The sequence below is a fragment of the Monodelphis domestica genome, chromosome 2 (assembly GCF_027887165.1).
Source record: "Monodelphis domestica isolate mMonDom1 chromosome 2, mMonDom1.pri, whole genome shotgun sequence".
Taxonomy (NCBI): Eukaryota; Metazoa; Chordata; class Mammalia; order Didelphimorphia; family Didelphidae; genus Monodelphis; species Monodelphis domestica.
In genome coordinates this window covers 374167964-374192186 of record NC_077228.1, presented here as the reverse complement: position 1 = coordinate 374192186, position 24223 = coordinate 374167964, and the positions used below count along the sequence as shown (strand labels likewise).

The 24223-nt window shown below is 33.9% G+C and overlaps 1 protein-coding gene across 9 annotated transcripts in view; it reads right to left on the bottom strand.

The window, feature by feature from the left end:
* Positions 1 to 24223, bottom strand: part of CEP57L1 (centrosomal protein 57 like 1) — an 87359-nt gene that overhangs the window by 19786 nt on the left and 43350 nt on the right. For 3 of the 9 annotated variants that reach the window (XM_056818650.1, XM_007484407.3, XM_056818651.1), the window contains 6 exons: positions 13790 to 13937; positions 9537 to 9716; positions 8435 to 8556; positions 2871 to 2975; positions 1465 to 1542; positions 905 to 988 (listed from right to left, as the gene is read on the bottom strand). In XM_056818650.1, coding sequence (XP_056674628.1) covers positions 905 to 988; positions 1465 to 1542; positions 2871 to 2975; positions 8435 to 8556; positions 9537 to 9716; positions 13790 to 13937 — 717 coding nt within the window. Of the gene's footprint in view, positions 1 to 892; positions 989 to 1464; positions 1543 to 2870; positions 2976 to 8434; positions 8557 to 9536; positions 9717 to 13789; positions 13938 to 24223 lie in introns of those variants that run through there. The other 6 variants (XM_016431236.2, XM_056818652.1, XM_056818653.1 and 3 more) reach the window with 4 other exon arrangements.

The window sequence follows — 24223 nt, the reverse complement described above, 5'->3', positions numbered from 1 at the left end:
AGCTTTCTCTAAGCCGCCATCTTGATCGGAAGTTTCCCTTGTATTACTTTTATATTTATTCTTCCTATATATACATATGAACTTGTTTCCCCTGTTAGATTGTTATGAGCAGATTGTTTCATTCAGGGTATCTATATCACTTACACACCTAGCACAGCACCTAAAACAAGGTTGATATTTAATGAAAACTAGTAGTCTGAACGCTAACTCCAAGGTTATGCTGGTACTATGATATAGTGTTTTTTGTCTTGCACATAGAAGGCACAATAGACATATAAGATCTACTGAATGGAAAGAACACTGGAAGGCAAAAAAAGGATGAATACAATAACACTGGCAGCAAATTGTTAAAATTGAGTAGTAAGCTATCAAAAAGAAAAGTGGCATGTACTGTGAATCACATTCACACTATCAGGTAATTTTGTTTAACAGCTTTTTCTTAATATACTTTTCAGGAGTTTTGAGTGCTTGTTGGGAGGAGTATTCACTGTGTTGAAAAAAATTTATCAATTAAAAAACTCCCCCCAAAAGGGAAGAAATTTTATTCTAATAGGTTACTGAACTGTAATTCTTTTTTTAAAAAGGTCTCATAAGAGTCAAATAAAGTAAAGAATAATTACTCAGTCATAACAGAGATCTATACATGTTAGACTTAATTAAAGTTGTAGAGAAAAATGGAAATGTAAAGTGCTACTACATTTTCATATGATAAAAGGAAACTACTTTTTCTCTTAACTTTAAGCAATCAAAAATGACAATTAAATGCCCACCAAGTATTCCTTAATTAAACAAAACATTCCATGACTTGAAAACTATAAAGCTATGAGCATAGAAATAACAGCACATCATACAATATGTTGTCAATTATATACCTATATTTTTAGGTAAACATTTATACAGTTACCTTTGCAGATTTCTTTCTCTTGATTAGTTGTGAAGGTAGAACTGAAGACATTAAAATTCTATTGATCTCAAGTCCAGTTTGAAGCTGCATCAATAATCATAATAATGATTTGCTACTAATTTCTTAAAAAAACATGAGATCAGATCCTAACTTAGATTTATAAAAATGAGTATCACTAAAATGCTTTATCATAACTCAAGATGATTAATTTGCTTTTAGAAACAGGAAGGAAAAATATCTAAGATATTCATTACTTTAACAGACATTAAATTTCTTGTTAATCTATATATTCTGAGTTTATAAAGCAATACACAATTTAAAACATTTACTTGTCATATGAAATGGAAATTATCCTATGAGCTGTTTGGGGTAATGTATTCAATAGAGAATATGTAGTATATATAGATTCTTTGTTGATTGACTATTTTGTTATTACAGAAAGACTATGATTTTTAAAAGAGGAAGAAATAAGTATCCTTATTTTATCTCAATAAAAGAACAAAAATATATAATCAAACATATCATACATTAGAATCAGAATAAGTAACTGTCTATTTTACCTGAGCAGCTCTGTCTTGAACTAGCTTACGCTGATGTTCTTCCTCAAGAAGCTTTTCTTCTAAATATTTAATCTTTTCCTATAAAAGAAAATTATTGAATTACACACAAGAATTGCCATTTTTAAAACTTCAAATTAAACTAAATCTATTCCAAGGACTTGAGATTTTTGCATTTATTTCAAGTTAAAGCAAAAAGTAAAAAAAAAAAGAAATGAAAAGAATTGCCAAGATTTCTTTTGGCTTTCTTCTTGCTATTCTTGTGCCTTCTTAATCTGTTATCACAAATGATAACAAAAGAGAGGGAGGGAGTAAGGGAGGGAAAAGGAGAGAGAGGGAGACAAGGGAGTGTGTATTCAAACTATGCATTATTGATCAAGTCTATCTTTTACCATAATGATGGCTCCAGGAACCTCACTGTTTCAGACAGGGACTCAACATACCCCAATAGACTAGTATTGTGTTAGGTACAGTGGGGGATATAAAAGGAAAATATATAATCCTTTAATTTTACTTGGGGAGACAAGAATAAAAGACATGGAAGAATTCAAGAACAATGAAATAATTAAGCTTTTTAAAAGCAACCACTATGTTAAAACAAGAAGTTAGTATTACAGAAGATAAAAACATTAAGACGAATCATGATCATTTCCCTCAGAGAGCTTATAAGAGGAAAAGGACACATGTACAAATTACATACAAACTAAATAGTATTTCAAAAAAATAACAAATGAGGAGTTTTGTGAAGTCTAAGGAGCTGGGAAAGAGATCCCAGGACAAGGTTTCATAGATGAGACAGTATTCAAGTTGAACTTAAAAGGTGGGTTAAACTTCTAATTGATAGAAAATAATACTAGTATTGGGAAAAGTAGGGGCAAAGGCAGTAAAATGCAAGATGTGTGTGGGAAAACAGTATATAATGAAGTTCTCTGGTAACAAATTAAGTATAAATACATATTAAAAAAAAGGTAGAGCTCACTGAAAGTTAAAGAAGGTCTTCATGGAGGAAAAGTAGGGCTTGACCAGGATCTTGAAAGATGGGTGAGTTTTGAATAGATGGGAAGAAGTGAGGATTCTGCTTGATAAGTCTGACTTTCCTTCCAGTGAAAAAGAGATAATGAACACTCTAGAATTCATTAATCACATTAGCTGTCAAATGGAAATGCCTTGCCATCTTTGTAACAAATGCCAAAATTAAAATTTCACACTAAAAAGTCATGTGATAACAGAACACATTAGCTTTTTATCTCTGCAGACAGAATTCATGTGTGGATTACTAAAAGTTCAAAATGTAGTTTGATATTTAATATTATCCTCACTGTACATTTGCTTTCAATTTTCCAAAACAATTATACTAAACAACAAGATTTACTCTTTACATTGGCAAGTCAAAGAAACAAGAAGCTTACCTCAGCTGTCTTCTGAGTAGTTGTCAGTCTGAAACATTCCTTTTCTAAGACTTCAAGCTTTTCAAGTTTTGCATTCAGCTTCATCTGATTCTGATCCTTCTCCTGCTGGAAATGAAAAAAAAACAAAAAAAAACTGAAATTTACAACTGATGGTTATGGTTCAGGAATTATATAATTTTGGAGGAGCCAAAGCATATTGCAAACATATAAAAATTACATGCCTGTTTTTTGTGTTAGCAAAAAATTAGTAAATCAGTAAGATGCTCATCTACTAAGGCCATGTTGGTGAACCTATAGCACACGTGCAGAAGGCTGGGGGGCGGTGGGTGGGAGAGATGGGACAGACAACACTCAGAGCTTTTTCTGTGGGCATGCCCGCCATTGCCCCACCACAGAGTTCACCAGAGTTTCTTACTAGAAAGCCAGAGGGACACAGGGAGAGGCTGCTCTCCTCCCCTTCTCCATGCAGTCTGCAGTTTGGACACTCTGTCTAAAACAGTTCGCCATCACTGTACTAGGGAATGGCTAAACAAATTGCATTATATGACTGTAATAGAATATTATTACATTGTAAGAAATAATGAATGTGACGAGTACAGAGAAGCATAGAAAGATCTATGTAAATTAATAGAGTAGAGAAGAACCATGAAAACAATATACATGATTACAACAATGTAAATGGAAAGAACAACTACACACAAAAAAATCAAAAGTGAATGTGGCAAATTAGTATGAGTCAAGAGACATAGGAAAGAGATGCCTATTCCACTCCTCTATGAAGATGGGAAGTCCACAGCTATGCATTGTACATGTTTTTGGACTTTTTCAACCTATTGATTATGGGGATTTTTTCTCCTTTTACATCATTAAAAATACTATTTTGTTAATGAGGAGAGGAAATGTTATTGGGTATTAAAATTAAAATTGAGAGTCTGGCCTTAGATTTAATTATTTTATTTGATCAGAAAGGCATAAGGGAAAAGGATGAAAGAGAAAGAATGGAGGTAGATTACTTAAAAAAGTTTTACCCTTATCAAATTTCCCCATTATTCATGCTGTTCCACAGCAGCCATATAGGCCCCCTGTCAGCACCAACACAGAAGTTGAGAGGCTATAATCTGGTCTCGCCTCAGTTTATCAAACTTTCTCTTCTACCACTGACTCTTACATGTTACATCTCATGAAACAACTGTCTGTCACCCTTTTTCCTTTGCCTGGGACACCCAGGGGACATCCACCCAGAGAATCTCTTGCCTGCCTTATTGCCCCCTGCCTCAATTGCTGGCTTTTCCTGCTGACTACAGTGGAAGGGCACCAGAGTTTTGATTCTATCCTCTTGATCAATGTCCCCTCAATAATTTCCTTCACACATGGGGAAAAACTATGATGATGTTAAAAATAAAGGACATCAAGAAAAAACTTTATTTTTTTCAAATCATGCACATACTTTAGCAGAGGTAACACAAAAATGTGTCCTATAATATCAGGGGTAACAAATTTTGTTCCTTTTCATAAGAGGTAGATTTGTTATTGCAAACATCATTAATATCAAATTAAAAAATCATGTCTTTGGTGGTACTACACACATTTATTCAGCCAGTCCTTTAAAATGGCCAAATTGTTTTCCCCTAGACAAAAAAGTCTCCGTACAACTATAAGAGAAAGAAAATGCCTGGAACTGAGAGATGAAGTGTCTTGTTCATGGAACAGCCAGAAGATCAGTGTCACTGGATTAAGAAGTATGTGGGATAAGACAAGGTGCAAAAAGATTGGAAAAGTAGGAGGGGGCTAGGTTATGAAGGGCTTTGAATGCCAAAAGAGTATACAGGAAAATAGGGAGCCACTGGAATAAGGGAGAAGTTTAAGAAGGAAGGTGATATCAAAGAATATTAGATTCAGAAGGCAAAATTTTCTCTTTCACAATGTCAAAAGTTTGAATGGAATGGTCAACTCCTATGATGAAACTCTATGTATTTTAAGAACATGTTTTGTTAAACTGGATTTAAACATGTTTGAATCACAGCACTTGAGAGCTCCATTTTTTATGTCTACTTTTTACTCATTCTTATATCCATCTTAGACTTTCCTCACCTTCAAAGGATTGGTGACCTATCATCATCCTTTAGCCCACATTTTGGGCATTTCTACATAAATATCCCACTAGTGCCTTATATTCAGCCTGGTCAAAAACAAATTCATTCTCTGTCTTGCTAAACCTGTTCCTCTTTCTGATAATTACTTCTGTCATATCATATATTTCAGCACCTCATGGCTGTTTGGTTTTCCCCTATTCTTTACCTCATAGTAAATGAGTTTTCTATCAAGTCCTGTTGTTTCCATCTGTGTAATGATATTGCATTCAGCTACCATTCTCTCTAGTCCAAGGGTTATTAACAAATTATGGTGGGGCAGATAGGTGGCTCAGTGGATTGAGAGCCAAGCTTAGAGACAGGAGGTCCTAGGTTCAAATTTGGCCTCAGACACTTCCTAGCTGGGTGACACTGGTCAAGTCACTTAACCCCCATTGCCTAGCCCTTACCACTCTTTTGCCTTAGAATCAATAGTATTGGTTCTAAGACAGAAGGTAAGATTTTTTTGTTTTGTTTTGTTTTTAATTATGGGTCCAGGTCCAAATTGCCTGATTTTATTTATACAGATAAGAATTTTTTAAAAACAAAAACAGGTAGCAGGCTATATTTGGTCTATACACACAGATACACACACACACACACACACAAACACATACACACACACACACTGCAATATTTAAAAATTAATTAGAAATTTGGGGAGTGAGAGCACTAGCAACTGGTGATGGTGGTATAAAGGAAAGGCTTCATGTTGAAGGTATGGTACCAACCGAGTTTTGAAAGAAGCAAAATATTTTAAGAAAGAGTGAGGTAGAAGTGTTTTCTATGCATGAGAGAAAACCAGTACAAAGGCACAGAGTGGGAAGAGTCTTGTATGAGGAAGAAAAACAAAGTGGGGCCAGATTGTGCAAGAAGGAAAGTAAAGGATGGTAAGAGCTGGAAAGGCAGATTGAAGCCTAGTGGTGAAAGTTACTGGAGTTTATTGGTTAGTAAAGTGATATGGTCAGATTTCTATAATTTGTATAAATCACTTTGGTAGCTGAGAGATGGATTAGAGATGAGAGAGACAAATTAGCAGTCAACTGCAATAGTCCAGGCAAGAAGAAATGAGAGGTAGCTGAGCTGTGCAGTAGAAAGAGTTGGGCTTGGAGTCAGGAAGACTCAAATTTAAAATCTAAAATCAGACACTTTCTATCAAGCAGTTAACATTTATTGAGAACCTACTATGTGCCAGGCATTCTGCTAAGTGCTTGGGGATATAAAAAAAAAAATCCCTGCCCTCAAGGAGTTCACAATCTAATGAGGGAGAAAACATGCAAATAAGGCTGTAGATAGGATAAATAGGAAATTAACAGAGGGGAGGTAATAGAATTAAAAGGAGTTGAGGAAGGCTTCCTGTAGGTTTTAGCTGAGTCCTAAAAAAAAGCCAGAGAAGTCACTAGACAGTGCAGAGGAGGGAAGAGTGTCCATCTCATAGGAGACAGCATGGTAAAATATAAGGAAAGCCATAAATGTAAATAACAGACTATATTAGTAACAAAACAACAAAAACTAACATTTAAAAAATCAATATAAGCATAAAAAGCTTTTGACAAAATGCAACATCCATTTCTGTTAAAAAAATTCTAACTATAGGAATTTAAAAGAAATTTTCTTATTATGATAAATTGTATCTATCTAAAAACAAAAGTCAGCATTATATATAATAGGAAACACTAGAAGGCCTTTTTTAGATCAGTGCAAAGCTAAGATGTCTGTCATAACTAGTATTAATTGGTAAATTGCTAGAAATGGTATCCAGAGCAATAAGATAAGTAATTAAGACAAGAAGTAATACGGCAAGAAAAAGAAAATTGAGGGGACAAACAGGAAAAGCTGAAACAAAATAAACACTTATAGGAGATAGGAAACTCAAAATCAATCCCAACTAACAAAACTCAGCAGCAAAATGCAAAAGAAAATTTCATTGAGAGTAACTAGAGAATATATGAAATATTTGAGTCCACCTAGTAAACCATATGTAGGACTTATGAGTATAACTACAAAGTACCCTTTAGAGAAATTATGATAAATGTTAATAATAGAAAGGTATTGAAAGCTATTGATAATAGTTGGGGTCATGCTAACAAAACAGCAGTACACTTATCAATGTACTTATTCAGTATCATATCATGCTATCTAAGAATTACCTTATAGAGCAAGAAAAATGAATTCATCTGGAGAAACAAAAGGTCAAACATTTAAAAGAATATGATGAAAAAAAGTGGGAAGGAAGAGGGCTTAGCAGTATCGGCTATAAAATGACAGTACCAAAGATTAATCATAAGAATGATGTGGTATTGGTTAAAAAAAAGTAGAAAAGCTGATCTATGAATAGATCAGATAAATAAAATTTAGAAGCACTTATATACCATAGAATTAAAGCTCAATATACCCAAATACATCACCTCGATCAAACCCAGGAAAACTAGAAAGTAGTCTGACAGAAATTAGCTTTAGATCAGTAGATCTCACTCTATATCAATATGAGAGCCAAATGGATACTTGATATAAAAAGTCAGATCATACATTAGAGAAACAAGGAAGGAAATATCTTTCCCAATTATGAATGAGAGGAGTTCACAATCAGGCAAGGAAGAGGATTAAAGAAGACAAAATGAACAACCCTGATTACTTAAAACTAAAAAGATTACACAAAACAAACCAAGGGCGTTCAAATTAGAAAGGAAACAAGTTAACTGGGTAAAATTTTTTGCAGCAAGCTTCTCTCATAAAAATCTCTATCCAAGAGATGTAGTTAAAAAATCTGTATGAAATACACAATAATAGCTTTTCATAGTAGATAAATGATCAAGGGATATAAAGAGGCAGTCATCTCAAAAGAAGAAATCTAAGTTGTCAAGAGCCATATGTATAGATTCTCCAAGTAACTAACAATTAGAGAAACTATACACAGAAAAATCATTAAAAAATGAATCCATTTGACCCAGTAACATCAGCACTAAGCCTTTATCCAGAGGGGATTAAAGAGGAAATAGAATTCATTTATATAAAATACTTATATCAACTCTTTTTTTGTTGTGGGAAAGAATTGGAAATAATGCAGGTGTCTATCAACTAGGGAATGGCTGAAGAAACGTTTTTATATGAATGTAATATAACATTGTGCTATAAGAAATGGTACACAGTTGCCAAACATAAAAGAATAGGATCAATGAAGCATTTAAAATAAAATGCACACAAGTACTCAGAAGGAAGTTCAGAAGAGAACTTTTTATTTGAGGTTGGATGGTCCACTTGGAGGGGTATTAAAGTAGGGCTTCCTTTCAGGTATGAATTGGGTTAAATGACCTTTGGGGTCTTTTATACTTTTTAAATTATGTGACTCTGGGAATGTACCAAAATGACTCTGGAATGAGGTGTAGTTCTAAGACTATGAACTCTTTTCTATTACCTTATATAAAATAGATGTACCTGTTGTTCTAGGGCAACATTCTTTTCCTGTTCTGCATTTAAAACCATTTTCTTTGTAAGGGCTAGTTGTTTCTCTAGAATAGAACAACGAGTCTGAGCAGCAAGGAGCTGTGTACTGATATCTATGAAAAAGAAAAAGAAGCAAATAAGTAGTTGGTACCCCATTCGCACAAACATTCCTCACAAGTGGCATCATATGATTTTAATAGTCATTTTAAATGAAAATTATAACAGGGAGGCCAGCACAATGGCTGACTCAAATAAGAAATAGGTTATTTCTCCTTAGGGTTACTATGGAAATCATTAAGTAATATAGTTTATTGTAGAAGTATGTGTTGTCCTTGGTATATAATGATGAAAATGAAGCCTATGAACTAGTAATTGGATTTCCTCCAGTAATGTGACTAGTTTGCAATTATTTACAGGTTATTTTGTTCCATACCACTTATGATCTATGCTTACATGCCTGCTATAGTTTATTTTTCTAGCCTATGAACATGGAATGCATCAAAATTAACTGGTCTCAATAGGGATAACAATGGCTTTGGTCCAAGAATTGTGCTTTAACCAAATAAGCACACATGTGTGTGTGTGTGTATATATATATATATATATGTGTGTATATATATATATATATAATATAAACAATGATGTTATATAACATCTAGTATAATGAAGAGGGCAGTTAAATGGTACAGTGGTCTGGAATCAGGAAGACAAGAATTCAAATCTAGACTTACTTATTAGCTGTATAAAATGGGACAAGTTATTTAACCCTATTTGCCTCAGTTTCCTAATCCATAAAATGAGCTAGAGAAGGAAACAGCAAACCACTCCAGTATCTTTGCTACAAAAATTCCAAATGGAGTCATAAAGCACAGGACATGACTGAAATGAACAACAACAAAAAAACATGATGAAGAATATTGGATTTAAGACTTGTAAATGTTAGTTCTTCTACAACTAATTAGCAGTGTGACTTCTGAGCAAGTCACTTACCTGCAGTAGGGGTATTATCATTGTTGATAATAAGAGAGGGTAAGATAAAATCAGTAAAACACTAATAACTGTTCTATTTCTGAGAATTATGGGATAATCTCACCTTTTCTCTGTTTTATCAGTTCCTGGTGTGCTAGATCTCGTTCATTATTTTCATCCTGCAAGGCTTTTTTATACTGTTCAGCTTCTTGGGAAAGAGCACTCAGGTTTTCTTCAGCTTGTGCCCTCTCTATCACTAGCTGTTGAATCTTATCCTGAAGAGTTTTCAGGGCCAACAAAAGAGCTGTTTAGGGAGGAAAAAAACCCCATAAACTTAAATTCAAAAAGTGAGAATTTTTTAATGGTATTATTTTGTTTAAAAAACAAAAACAAAAAACATGGGTAGCTAGGTGGTTCAGTGGATAGAGTCTGACCTAGAGGCAAGCAGTCCTGGATTCAAATCTAACTCCAGATACATCTCAGTTGAGTGACCCTGGGCAAGTCACTTACCTCCAAATGTCTAACCTTTACCCCTCTTCTGTCTTGGAAATTATACCTAGTATTGATTCTAAGGCAGAATGTAGAGAGTTTTTTTTTTAAAGGTTGGCATATTATTTGTAATTACCAAGTTAACAAAAGATTTCATATGTAGCACCCCTAAATAAGTGAAATATGAATGTCTGAATAGGAGGAATTGCTTACTTATAACAATATGTCAGAACTTTAAAGCTAAGATCACACATATTGCTAATTCTAAGGCCTACTCCACAATTTAGCAAGTTTGGAGAATATGCTGTGAAGTCCATGAAGAATAAAGCTGAAATATCCTACACCTGCTTGGACTCTACAAATTCAGTTTTCAATTATTCAATCAATAAAAATTTATGATGCACCTACTATTTGCCAGGCATTGTGCTAACTGTTGGGGATACAAAAAGAAGTGAAAGATAATTGCTGCCTTCAATGGGATCATATTCTAATGGTAGAGACAACAAATATGTACAAACAAGTTACATGCAGGATAAATAGGAAATAAAAGAGGGACAACAGGAGAATTAAACAGTCTTGGGTGAGGATTCTGTAGAAGATGAAATTTTAGTTGGAACTTTGAGAAAGCCAGGGAGACCAGTAGAGACCGGTAGAGATGAGGAGAGCTTTCCAGGCATGGAAAATTTCTTACACCTCACTTCCCAACATACTATCTGATCCTGGATGGCCTCCTGGATATTCCACAGAGAGACTCTATTTCTTGGTTCCAGACATTTTCTCTGACTGTCCCCTCATACCTGAAAATGCCTTTCCTTCTTAACTGCACTTAAATGACTTACCTAGCTTCTCGTTTTTTATAAGAAGTCTTTCCTAATCCCTCTTTATTCTAGTGTCTTCTCTTTGTTAGTTATTTCCTACTTATCTTGTATATAACTTGTTTGCATATTGTCTCCCTCATTAGATTGTGAGCTCCTTGAGGGCAGGGTCAGTCTTTTGCTTATGCCTATATCCCCACTGTTAGTATAATACCTGGCACATAGAAGTGCTTAATAAATGTTTATTAGCTGATGAAGAACAATTTCACTGTATCAAAAGAATACATAGCAGGGAGTATGATGTAAGAAAACTGGAAGCAATTCTACTGCTAAATCCATATCTGATGTCTGTGTAGTTGTAATCTTTTTGCCTCTAAAAAAAAAACAAAGCATAGTCTCTACAACCAGAGCAATGGCCTCCAAAAGTAGTCTGACCCCATGGAGAAGGTGATCTGATTCCAGAAGGTATGTGATCAACCAAAAAGAGGCCGGCAAATGGGTTACATTCTACCCTCTCCATAGCTACTGTAAAAATGGTGGATTCTAGATGTAGAAATAAAGTTTTCCTCCACTGATTAAGATGGTCTATCAGTGGAGTACAGAGAGTTTCTGGGATAGGGTCAGTGTGAGAGGGAGAGAGCCAAAGCTTGAGAGGATCCAGCTTCTCTCTTCTCTCTTCCCTGTGGGAGACAGTTGTCAGTTATAGCATTCGATTCCCAGAGAAAATGGCTGGAGGGGAATTGAAAGATAGGCTTCCCCTTTCCAACTAAACCTAAGGATATCCTCAGTTCCTCTCCTACAAAGGGTCTAGGTGCAGACCCCAGCAGGGGCTGTGCCTCAGAAGAGATTGGCTCTAGTGACTAATATTTCACCCTAATATTTCTCTACCTGATCCTTCACTTGGGGAGTGAAGGTTTCAGGACCCCAGGCTTCTTTGGCCCTTTCCCAAGCTAATTAACCCCACTATTATTTATTGAACTAAATGGCCTAAGCAATTACAAGGAGACAGGTGCTAGGAGATTGGAAGGGCAAGGAGCTGAGCTCTCTCCCCCTAGAGTCCACAGACTCCCCTTTGGGGTCTAAGATATCTTCTTCTCAGTAATGAGGTGGTTGTAGGAATCAGATGGAAGAAAGATCAATTGTAAGCTTAGAAGTAGGAACAGGGTCCTCTCCGGTGGCTTTTGGTGAATCCTCAGCTCCCCAAACAGGTCTTGTCAGGTCCAAGACCCAGATCAGAACTCCAGAATTCCCTATAGATCTTCCTCAGGTCAGTTTCCTTCCCAGAATCCTTTGCTCTCCAACCAACATCCTCCTTCCCTCAGTCCTGATGCCAAAGTTCCAAAACTCCTGCCCTGCTCCCATCCTTACACTGCCATTCATGGGTCTCCAAATACAAGCATATATATCCTTTTCTCCCAGTCCTCTTCCACTTCTTTCTTCTAATATTCAAGCTCCCCCATTTCTGAATCAGTCTTAAAATTGGCAATTTTGACATGGGTCTCTGTGTAGTAATATTAACCTTGTTAGGAAATATGAATGTTATGTTATTTGAATAATATCCAATAATGTTCATTAATGTTTTCTAAAGTCTGAATATAGGCCACAGTTCTTTTCAAATACCACTAAACTTAATATTTCTTAATTACTAAGTTAGGTTTTAAAATATTCATTATAATAAAGCAGGGTCTGAAGAATAGTATAAGTATTTTTCAAATGTTAACTTATTTAATTAATTAGAGTATTTTTCCATGTTTACATGATTCATGTTCTTTCCCTCTCCTCTTCGCTTCCCCCTCTTGGAGTCGATGAGCAATTCCACTGTTTTACATATACCATTGTTCAAAACTATTTCCATATTATCAATATTTGCAATAGAGTGATTATTTAAATAATATCTTTCACTGAACTTTACATATATATATATAATACATATATATAATCATATAATTCACTGAACACTGAATGTGATCAATCATATGTTCTTCTTCTGCGTTTCTACTCCCACAGTTCTTTCTCTGGATGTGGATAGCATTCTTTCTTGTCCAGGGTCATTGCATGCTGCTAGTAGAGAAGTCCATTATGTTTGATTGTGCCACAGTGAATCAGTCTCTACAATTCCTGGAGGTCTTTCCAGTTCACATGGAATTCCTCCAGTTCATTATTCCTTTCAGCAAAATACTATTCCATCACCATCAGATACCACAATTTGTTCAGCCGTTCCCCAATCAAGGGACACCCTCTCATTTTCTAATTTTTTTGCCACCACAAAGAGCACAGCTATGAATATTTTTGTATAAGTATTTTCCCTATTATATCTTTGGGGTACAAACCCAACAGTGGTATGGCTGTATTATAAGTATTTTAATAAAGATAAAGATAAAGGAAATCAGTTAGCTTACAGACTTATTTTAAAAATCACTGTCAAAATCTATTGATTTAACAGGACAATTCTGAGGGACTTATGACAAAGAATGTTACGAAAGTAGGTCTGATGGAAGCATATCACTTGTCTACTTGGGTATATGTTTTGGGGTTTTGGTTTTATAAGATTATTCACTAAAGTGAATAATATGGAAATGTTTTGTATGATAATAGATATATAACCCAGACTGAAATGCTGGCCAGCTCTGGGAGTGGGAAGGGAAAAAGAGAGGGAGACACTTTGGATCATATAACTTCAAAAAATTTATGTGGAGATTTGTTATTAAAATAAAAAATAAAATATAAAAAATATCGATTTATAACAATAATAAACCATGCATTTCTTATGTTGTTTTCCCATTAAGTTTCTGAAACTTTTAGTATAATCCTGTCACAGAAAAAATTATTATTATTATAGTTATAGTATATATAGTCATTACTATTTAAGAACATAAATAAAAGGCATAAAAAAACACAAAATAGCATGATTTGGGGAAATGCAACTTCTTGTTCCTGAATTTTAAAATTTAATATGTCAGAAATTTAGAAACACTAATTTATCACAAGTATATATAAAGCATATAAGTATAAATTTCATTTAAGAAATAAGACATTATAATAATATAAAATAAGTATTTAACATGAGCCTTACCAGGAGTATTTGGAGTAGAAAAAGGTAATTTATTGGATGGATGTTTCCAAGGTGCTTCTCCACAGTATATAAATGAAGGGTCAGTTATTTTATCTGGAGGCTTACGATAGCTTCCTATCACACTGTGCTTCAAATCAGCATACATCATCTAAAAAAGGAAGAGAGAAAAATATTATATAGAATCATTTTTTTAAAATGTCTAATTTCTGAGGATTCAGGTAAGACTTCATATTGGTTTTCATTATTAAATTATGCTAGAATCATCTGCTTTAAAAGATTAAAAAAATCTAAATTTGAAATATTTCATTAAAAATACTGTTGACAACCTTTTCCTGAATATTCTCTCTTCTCTGGGTTTTTGTGATATACTTTCTTGGCTCTCCTACCTGTCTGAGGACTATGACAATGCCACCTAGTCAGTCTCCTTGTTTCAGTTCTTTCCTCAATTTTCCACACAGCTGTCAAAGTAATTTCTCTAAAGAATAGGTCTGACTATGTTACCACTACTAAGTAAATGCTAGTGGTTCCATATTACCTCTAAGATAAAATACAATACAAACCTCACATGTTCTTAACATGTGAGAACAATGAGACTTAACATGTGAGAACAATGAGACTTAACATGAGAACAAAGGACTGGGGATTAGGCGGGATCTATTAAAGAATTAATACAATAATTCTTAATTTGGAGTACATGAACTTAAAAATATATATTTGATAAGCATATTACAATATAACTAGTTTACTTTTTAAGCTTATGTAATTTATTATATGCATTTAAAAAACATTATTCTGATAAGGAACCCATAACCTTCACCAGACTGACCAAAGTTATGACACAAAAAGTTAATGACCCATGATCTAGCCTGGTCTCTGTTTTAAACAGAAGGACAAGAAGTCCCAAATTATCTATGAAATACCTTCTTTTGGTAATAGTAGAATATCTTTCATTACTTAAAATATTTGTTAAATATTTAGAAAGGGCTATTTTTTTTTCCCTTTGGGGGAAAGTATGATGTAAAGGATAGAAAAGTGATTTTAACTCTGGTCCTCCCCAAACTCTCTAAGATGAAAAATATGTTGCTGAGCTGAGGTCTACACAAGAGGGAATTTTCATGGCAGAACTTCCCTTAAATAATCAAAGAGATCTGTGAAATTATCTATTTGAATGTTCTCTCCAACAATGCAGATCACATCCTATTCTTATGCAACTCTTACACATGTCCCTTCACAAATTTGGTCTCACATTTAGAATGCCAAATAGAGAAATTAAAATGTGTCACTCATCTAAACTGTTTGTGATTCTCAAAATCCTCTGTATTTTCCCACTACTCTGCATAATCAGAAGGGGATATGACTAAGGACAATATTTTGTTTTTGTTTCATGGGTTACTATAGCCAAAGAATTCATTATCATTGTAAACAGCCTGCTGGTGAAGAGTCTATCCATACTTTGCTAGACTGGTCCTCAAAAAATAGTACCAGTTTGTTGGCAGGACATATTTGAAGCCTTTCTAGGATGGCAAAAGCTTCTAGAGCATACTTTCTGCTTTTACAAACTAGGAGAACTTAGGAATTGCCTATACTAATGAAATGGAAGATTTTCATAAAAAAATTTTAACCTACAATTAAGGCTATAAAATATTATTTTAATTTTATCAAAATAGAATAATAACATTCAGGGGCATTTAAAATAATTTGTTGTTTTTAACTTTCAATAATATCTTTTGGTTTGATATCACTTGATTTCTCAATATACAATTCTCCCACCCAGAAAGCCATCCTGAGTAAGAGAAAAAAAATACTTCAGCAAAAGTAATAAACACAACAGTCAAGTCCAGCAATACATACAAAGTTCCATAACCATAGGGCCCACTTCTGCAAAGAAGGGAGAGAGGTACATTTTCACATTTCTATACTTCAGGATGAAACTTGGTCATAATTATACAGTGTTCAGTTTCCATTTTTGTTTTCTTTTACATTTTCTTTACATTATTTATAGTCATCATTTATATTCTTTTCTTGGTTCTTTTGATTTTATTTTACATAAGTTCATAAGTGCTTCCCATACCTCCCTGTATTTTTTCATATTCATCATTTCTTATGGTAAACTAATATCCCATTACATTCATGTGCCATAATTTGTTTAGTCAACTATCTATTCTGTTTCTAGCTTTTTGTTACTACAAAAAGTGTTGCCATAAGCTTTTTTAAAAACCCTTCCTTTCTATCTTAAAATAATACTAAATATCGGTTCTAAAGCAGAGTAGTAAGGGCTAGGCAATAGGGCCAAGTGACTTGTCAAGGGTTAAACAGACAGGAAGTGTCTGAAGCCAGATTTGATCTCAGGCCTTCCTTCTCCAGGTCTGATTCTCTATCCTCTGAGGCCTAGTTGTCTCCTGACATAAATATTTTGAAGCATATGGGACCTTTCTTTCTGTCTCTGACCTCCTTATACTATATGCCTAGAAGTGGCATCTCTGAGTAAAAGGATATGGAAATTTTAATCATTTTCTTACTATTATGATGTCAAATGTTGTCCAGAAAGGCTGAATCAATTCCTAGCCAGATCAACAAATTACTGGGTCTATTTTTCACAATCTTTTCAATATTGACAAGTCCCATCTCTTGTCATTTTTGTAGATTTGCTGGGTCTAAAGTGAATTCTTTTTTTAAAGTGTATTTTGTTTAATTAATTGATTTAGAATATTTTCCCATAGTTACATGAATCATGTTCTTTTCCTACTGTCCTTCTACCCCCTCCCATAGCCAATGAGCAATTCCACTGGGTTTTACATGTGTTACTGATCAAGATCTATTTCCATATTATTAGTATTTGCACTAGGGTGATCATTTAGAATCTACATTCCCAATCATATCCCCATTGAAGTAAGTGATCAAGCAGTAGTTTTTCTTCTGTGTTTCTACTCCCATAGTTCTTCCTCTGGATGTGGATAGCATTCTCTCATAAGTCTTTCAGAATTGTCCTGAATCATTTTGCATTACTGCTAGTAGAGAAGTCTATTATATTCGATTGTACCACAGTATATCTGTCTCTGTGTATAAGGTTCTCCTGGTTCTGCTCTTTTCACTCTGCATAAATTTCTGGAGGTCATTCCAGTTTATGCGGAATTCCTCCAGTTGATCATTCCTTTTAATACAATAAAAATGAATATTCTGACTTACTTTGATATTAATTTTTCTAATTATGAGTGATTTTGGAACAATTTATCATATGGTTGTTAATAGTTTCTAATACCTTTCTAGAGGATTATTAGTTCATAGACTTTGACTAAAATATCCTTTTAAAGGGAGGTTCTTGTCTTCAAATTTGTTTTATAGTTTTAAAAGTCATTCATAATGATAATCCTTAATAAGTATTATTTTTGGTCCAGAGCTACAATTATATAGAATTACTTGGAGCACTGAGACACTTGCCTCATAGTTTTGTGACTGAAACATTGGCCCTCCAGCTGGAATGACAAACCACTCAATTCTTAACAATATTTTAATAAATATTTCTTAGTATCTGATTGAGAGGTCAGGTTCTTAATTAGAAAAATTAATTGTATATATAATAGTATTTCTAAAATTTTCATTCAACTTACCCATTCATATTGTAAAGGATAATTTTAGCGTTGTGACCTAAACTATATTAATTATTGGTTGCCATGGATATCCAAATAATAAAAAAAAAATTACCCAAGTCAGTCTGGAAATTTATGGTGATTTAATTAATATAGTGGAAAGAAATTTAAGAAGAAGGGAGAAGGAAAGGGTGTAGGATTTCTCCCGCCTGGCTTGTGCTGGGCAGGAAGATTAGAGGCTCTAGAAGGTAAGGTTTTGGAGAGTAAAAGAGGAAGGAATCAGCCTGAACTCCAAGAGGGCTCAACCAAGATGCTTGAACCTGAATTACCTTAAAAGGCATACTCACTGCCAAAACCCAGACAAATAGCTGCCACCACGCCAAGATGTCAAAATGCTTAGCATGCTGCCAGCCAGAGACACCTCTCTGGAGAAAGACACCGAAGAGAGGAAGTGATGTGCCCTATATAGATGGTTTTACATCACTTTCCTGCATCTCATCTGTACCAATGTTAGCTTAGCTTGACTTAGGACAGCCCAGGGGTCTGTCTGCTGTTTCTGCACATGTCTGTGGAAGGCCATCTTCTCAGATACTTAATCCTTGAGAATGGTGCAGACATGCCTGACCTTGTTTAAACTAAGTAGGGTGGAGAAATGTAGAGTTCCTAAGACTTGATTCTGTTAGGCCAAGTATCTCCATTGTTACTAATCAGGAAATAGCTAAATCAGATCTTCTAAAGTACATTCTGAGTAGGGTGGAGTAGTTTTAAAATTCACAATATAGTGACTAAAGAAATGAGGAATATACTTGAAATTATTTAACAAAATTTACTGAATGAGTAAGATTTAGAAATGTACATTATGTCCAATATCAGCTTCTGAGAGATGTAGAACTTTCCTGAAAATAACATGTTGGCACTGAACGTTTCTTAATTATGCCCCAGCCTACTTTACTATGCCACAAGAATATTTTTATTATTATTTCAATGGTTAATGGTTAATAAAGGAAAGGTCATTGCTAAATTGTATCCTAAGTACACCGCTTAAAATGTGGAATGACTGAACTCAAAATTCTTGTACTACCTTGGTATTTGATCATCTTTTTTATAGCTTTATGCTAATCATGGCAACCAGTCATAAGAATAAAAGGACAAATGAATAATCAAGGAAATTTATGATTTTTTTAATACCACGCCATTAACATATGATAAATGCAAACAAAACACGATGAGAACACTAAATGTTCCAAAGAAATTTGGTACTATTTCTTTAAAACTATTAATTTTATGAGAAAATAATAGCCAATAAACCATTGATTACTTTCACTTAAAATGGGAGAAGAAAATCAAAGTACCAGTATCAAAGATGAAAAAGTTGAATTCACCACCAATTAAGTTAGGAAATTAAAGCAATGCATTATGAATTATTTTGCCCAATTATATGCTAATAAATTTGATAATCTAAGTGAAATGGATGAATACTTACAAAAACATAAACTGCCCAGGTTAACATGAGAGATAATGAACTACTTAAACAATTCCATCTTAAGCCATCAATGAGCTCCCCAAGAAAAACCACCCAGGGCCAGATGTATTCACAAGTGAATTGTACCAAACGTTTAAAGAACTATTAATTCCAATACTATATAAACTATTTAGAAAAATGGGCAAAGAATGAATCCAACAAATTTCTTTTATGACACAAATATGGTGCTAATACCCAAAATAGGGAGTGCAAAATAGAGAAAGAAAATTAAAGACCAATTTTCCTAATGAATATTGATACAAAAACTTTAAATAAAATGCTACCAAGGGGATTACAGTAATATAACACAGGGATCATTCAATATTACCAGGTGGGATTTTGACCAGGAATGCAGGACTGGTTCAATATTAAGAAAACTATTAGCACAATTGATATATCAATAAAAAAAAAACAACAGAAATCATATGATTATCTCAATAGAGGCAGAAAAAGCTTTTGACAAAATACAAAAGCCCGTTTCTATTAAAAATACCAAAGAACATAAGAATAAATGGAGATTTCCTTAAAACATTAAGTAATATCTATCTAAAACTATCAGCAAGCATTACCTGTAATGGTGACAAGCTAAAAGCCTTCTCAGTAAGCTTAGAGATGAAACAAGGATGCCCATTATCACTACTATTATTCAATATTGTACTAAAAATGTTGGCTATATAGCAATAAGAGAAGAAAAAGAAATTGAAGGAAACAGAATAGAGAAAGAAGAAGCAAAACTATCTCCCTTCAGAGATTATATGATATATACTTAGAGAATCCTAGGCAATCAGTTACAAAATTAGTTGAAATAATTAACTTTAGCAAAGTTGCAGGATTTAAATAAATCTACACAAGCCATCATGATTTCTATATATTAACAATAAAGCCCAACAACAACAGATAGAAATTCCTGTTAAATTAAGAGTAGACAATATAAGATACATAGGAGCCTACCTGCCAAGACACCAGGAAAAATGAGAACTTGGTCACAAACATTTTTCACACATAAAGTTGTATCTATACAACTAGAATAATATTAATTGCTCATCAACAGGCTGAGCCAATATAGTAAAAATGACAATTTAATTTAAATTAATATACTTATTCAGTGCCACATCAAATTGCCAGAAAATTATTTTATAGAGCTAGAAAAAATAATAACAAAATTCATCTGGCAGTACAAAAGGTCAAGTATATCAAGGGAATCGATTAAAAAAAAATGAAAGTAGGTGGCCTGGCAGCACCAGATTCCAAACTGCATTACAAAGGGTAGTCATCAAAACAATCTGGCACCAACTAAGAAACAGGCTGGTGGATTAGTGAAATAGATTAGGCAACTATACATAGTAAAAAATGACCACAGTAATTTAGGGCTTTATAAATCAAAAGATCCAAGCTTTGGGGATAAGAACTCACTATGTGACAAAAACTGCTAGGAAAATGAAAAATGGGATGGCAGAGACTGGGGATAGACCAACATTTCACACCATATATACCAAGATAGAGTCAAATGGATACATGATTTAGACATAAAGGGTGATACCATAAGCAAATTAGAGGAACACACAATAGTTTACTTGTCAGATTACCTATGGATAAGAGAAGAATTTATGACCAAATAAGAGAATTACAGGATGTAAAATGAATAATTTTGATTATGTTAGATTAAAAAGGGTTTATACAAACTAAATTAATGCAACCAAAATTAGAAGGCAAGGGGAAAGCTGAGGAAAAAAATTTTAACAGCAAACAAATATCTCTGATAGTTCTCTCTATATTTGAGAAGTGAAACTTCTAAGTCAAATTTATAAAAATAGAAGTCAGTATCCAAATGATAAATGGCCAAAGGATATGAACAGGAAGTTTTCAGATAAAGAAAACAAAGCTATCCATAATCATATGAAAAAATGCTCCAAATTACTGTTGATTGGAGAAATATAAATTAAAACAACTCGAGTTACCACCTTGGATTGGCTGATATAATAGAAAAGGAAAATAATAAATGTTGGAGGAAATGTGGGAAAACCATTCTGGAGGGCAATTTGGAACTACGTCCAAACAGCAATAAAGCTATGCAAACCCTTTGATCCAGTAAAACCATGATTAGGTCTGTTTCCCAAAGAGTTTTTTTTAAAAGGGGGGAGGTGGGGTAGAGGATCTATTTGTACAAAAACATCTACTGAATTTCTTTCTGTAGTAAAAAAGAACTTGAAATTGAAAAATTGTCCAAGTAAGGAATGGTCAAACAAGTTGTGATATATGATTTTAATGGAATAAATACTATTGTGCTACAGGAAATAGGTCAGAAAAACCTGGAATTATATGAATTGATACAAAATGAAATGAGTAGAACCAGAAGAACATTACACATAGTTAACAGCAATATTTTTTTGATTGTGAATTATCTAATTATTCTCAGCAATACAGAGATCCAAGAAAATCCCAGTCTTGTGATGTAAAATGCCCCCTGCCTTCAGAGAAAGAATTGATGGAGTGCAGACCAAAACATACTATATTCCACCTTTTTCTTTTGTTTGAGATCTTTTCCATAAAATGAGTAATATGGAGAATGCTTTACAAGGATGCACATGTAAAACCTATATCAGACTGTTTACTGTCTCAGGAGGTGGGAGGAAAGCGTCAGGGTGGGAAGGAAGGAATTTGTAACTACTCAAAATTCTTTTTAAAAATGTTAAAAATCTTTACATGTAATTAGAGAAAAATTTAATAATATTTTTAAAAGAAAGTAATAGCCAATGATTGAAAAAAGTTTTTAAAACACAGATAGACACAAAGAGAAAAGACTAATGACGTTTCAGTCAAGTCACTGGTCTTTAGGGGATTAAACTGAAAAAGGAATATAAATTTTTATCACTGGAACTTATGCAGATGCAATTAGCTTTCTAATTTTAAGCAGAAATGACCTAGAAATGAGGAAGAATATATAGATATCCTTCCATATTGGATCTTTTCCTAAGCGGTTTTGATTGGCATAAGGAATTAAATGAGAATTTTGCAGAAGCTGCAGATAACTTACAAAGGCAAGCAAATAAAACAGAAAAAGTTTAGAAACTCAGAAATGCACAAAATGTAAGTATAGTATTATAGAATATCAATATATTTCCTTTTAATACCACATATATGTACAATATCTTTTGTAAAGTTAAAATGAATACAAAGTTAAAGTTTGTGAAAAAAATACAAAAGCTAACAGAAAACACACAAAGGCTAGAAATGTAGAAATATCTTTAAAAGTTTAGTAACTCATAAATGCATAAAATATATGTAGCTGTATATATTATCGTTCAGTACATATTTTATTGTTTAATAATGTGAATTACTAGATACACATTTTCTTCCTTAAAATTAAACTTGTAGTAAAAGAATTGTGGTTCTACCCACTGGTTTAGGGATGGATGCCAAGCATGATTATGGAAATCTCTCATGTGATACCATGCAGTGATCTTGTAGTACATCTTTGCATCTCGAGTTTCTTGTATCTTGTGTTGCTTAAACACCATGAACGCTATTAAAATGAGTCCCAAATGTAGTGTTCCTACTGGTTTGGAAAGTGCTTCCAAGATGACATTATGTTTAGTATTTTTCTCTCCAAATTTATTTAATTAAAAACTTTAATATTTACTTCATATTTTAAAATTTTTGGCCTTTGGCCAAATACTTAACCTAAATGTTACAAAAAGGTACTGTAAAAACCTCATAAAAGAAAATTTTCAGACTTCTTCTCTAGAATGAAGGGAGGGCCAAAAAATTTTATGCAGATTTTATAGATCATGAGGGCACTACCTCCTTAATTCCCATGATATAGAAGAGATACCTGTACTGTATGATACCAAATTTGGTCTATTCTCAAGCTTCACCCGCTTTTTCAGACCAGAGACTTGTTAGATATCAGATTACTCTTATAGGGAATGACAATATTACTCTAACGTAATGTGGCAACTTAAATCTGACAACACTTTTACCAGATTTACCAACATCTGGGGAACAACTGCACAAGAGAGAAAAAGTGGTGCAGATAACAAAAAGACCAAGAGAAAATTTATCTGACATGCCCTTGGAGAATCCAGATTTTTTTCTGTTTACCAAAGGATCCTCTTTCATGAGGGAAGGAGTGCGTTACACAGGGGCTGCAGTTGTCACAGAATTTGAGACAGTGTGGGCTGCTACGTTGCCATCAAATCTCAGTGCGCAAGCAGAATTTATTGCCTTCAAGAAAGCATGTATAAAAGCAAAAGATAAAAGTGTCACAATCTACAAATACACATTCAGAATTTGTCAGGAGATTGGGAGATTGGAAGCTTGTGGTTGCAATGCGGATTTTTAACATCCTCTGGCAAAACGGTTGCAAATGCAAAGATAATCAGTGAACTTTTAGCAGCTCTACAGCTACCAAAACAGCTGGCTGTAGTGCCCCGCAGAGTGCACACAGTTAAGGAGGTCTTTGTTGCAAGGGGAAATAATAAGCAGATGCAACAGCAAAATTTGTAGCCACAGAAAGACCGGAATTGTGTTTAAATCTCTCCCTGATAGGCAAAACAGATTTGGAAAAAGCTGACAATAACAAAGAAATTCAAAAGTGGAAGCAAAATTTTAAGGCAGAGAAAAAGAACAGAGTTTGGCTGGCCTCATATAGAAAACCAATACTTCCAAGAGTTTTTTATAGCTGGATCTGTCAAACTATACCCAGAAAGGGTCATTTTGGCACATAGGGCATTGTGGACTCAGTAAAGAAATCTTGGCTGGCACCTGGCATACCAACAATAGCTCTAGAATTTGTACATCATGTCAGATTTGTCAGCAGTATAATCAAAGTGTATTCAAGTGAAAAGCTTTTGGTGACAGACCTTTAGCGTCTAGTCTTTTTGAGCATGTGTAAATTGACTATATCACCATGCCAAATGCTGGAAATTATATGTACTGTCTAATGATAGTGGAACAAATGACAAGATGGCCAGAGGCATTTCCAACTAATAAGAACACAGCCAATTTTGTTGCAAAGGTGTTACTAAAAGAAATTGTACCACGATTTGGGAAACCATCTAAGATAGATTCAGACCATAGTTCACATTTTATGGATACAGTGTTGCAACAAATATATGCAAATTTGGGGATAACACCAAAGTTTCATGTGCTCTACCATCCTCAGAATTCTGGCCAAGTGGCACAGATGAACAGAGAAGTTAAGACCATAATTGGGAAGTTGTGCACAGAAACTCATTTAAAATGGCCAGAAATTTTACCTTTGGCACTATTGTACATAAGAACTAGGTCCAGGGGTGATCTGCATATTTCTCCATATGAAATGTC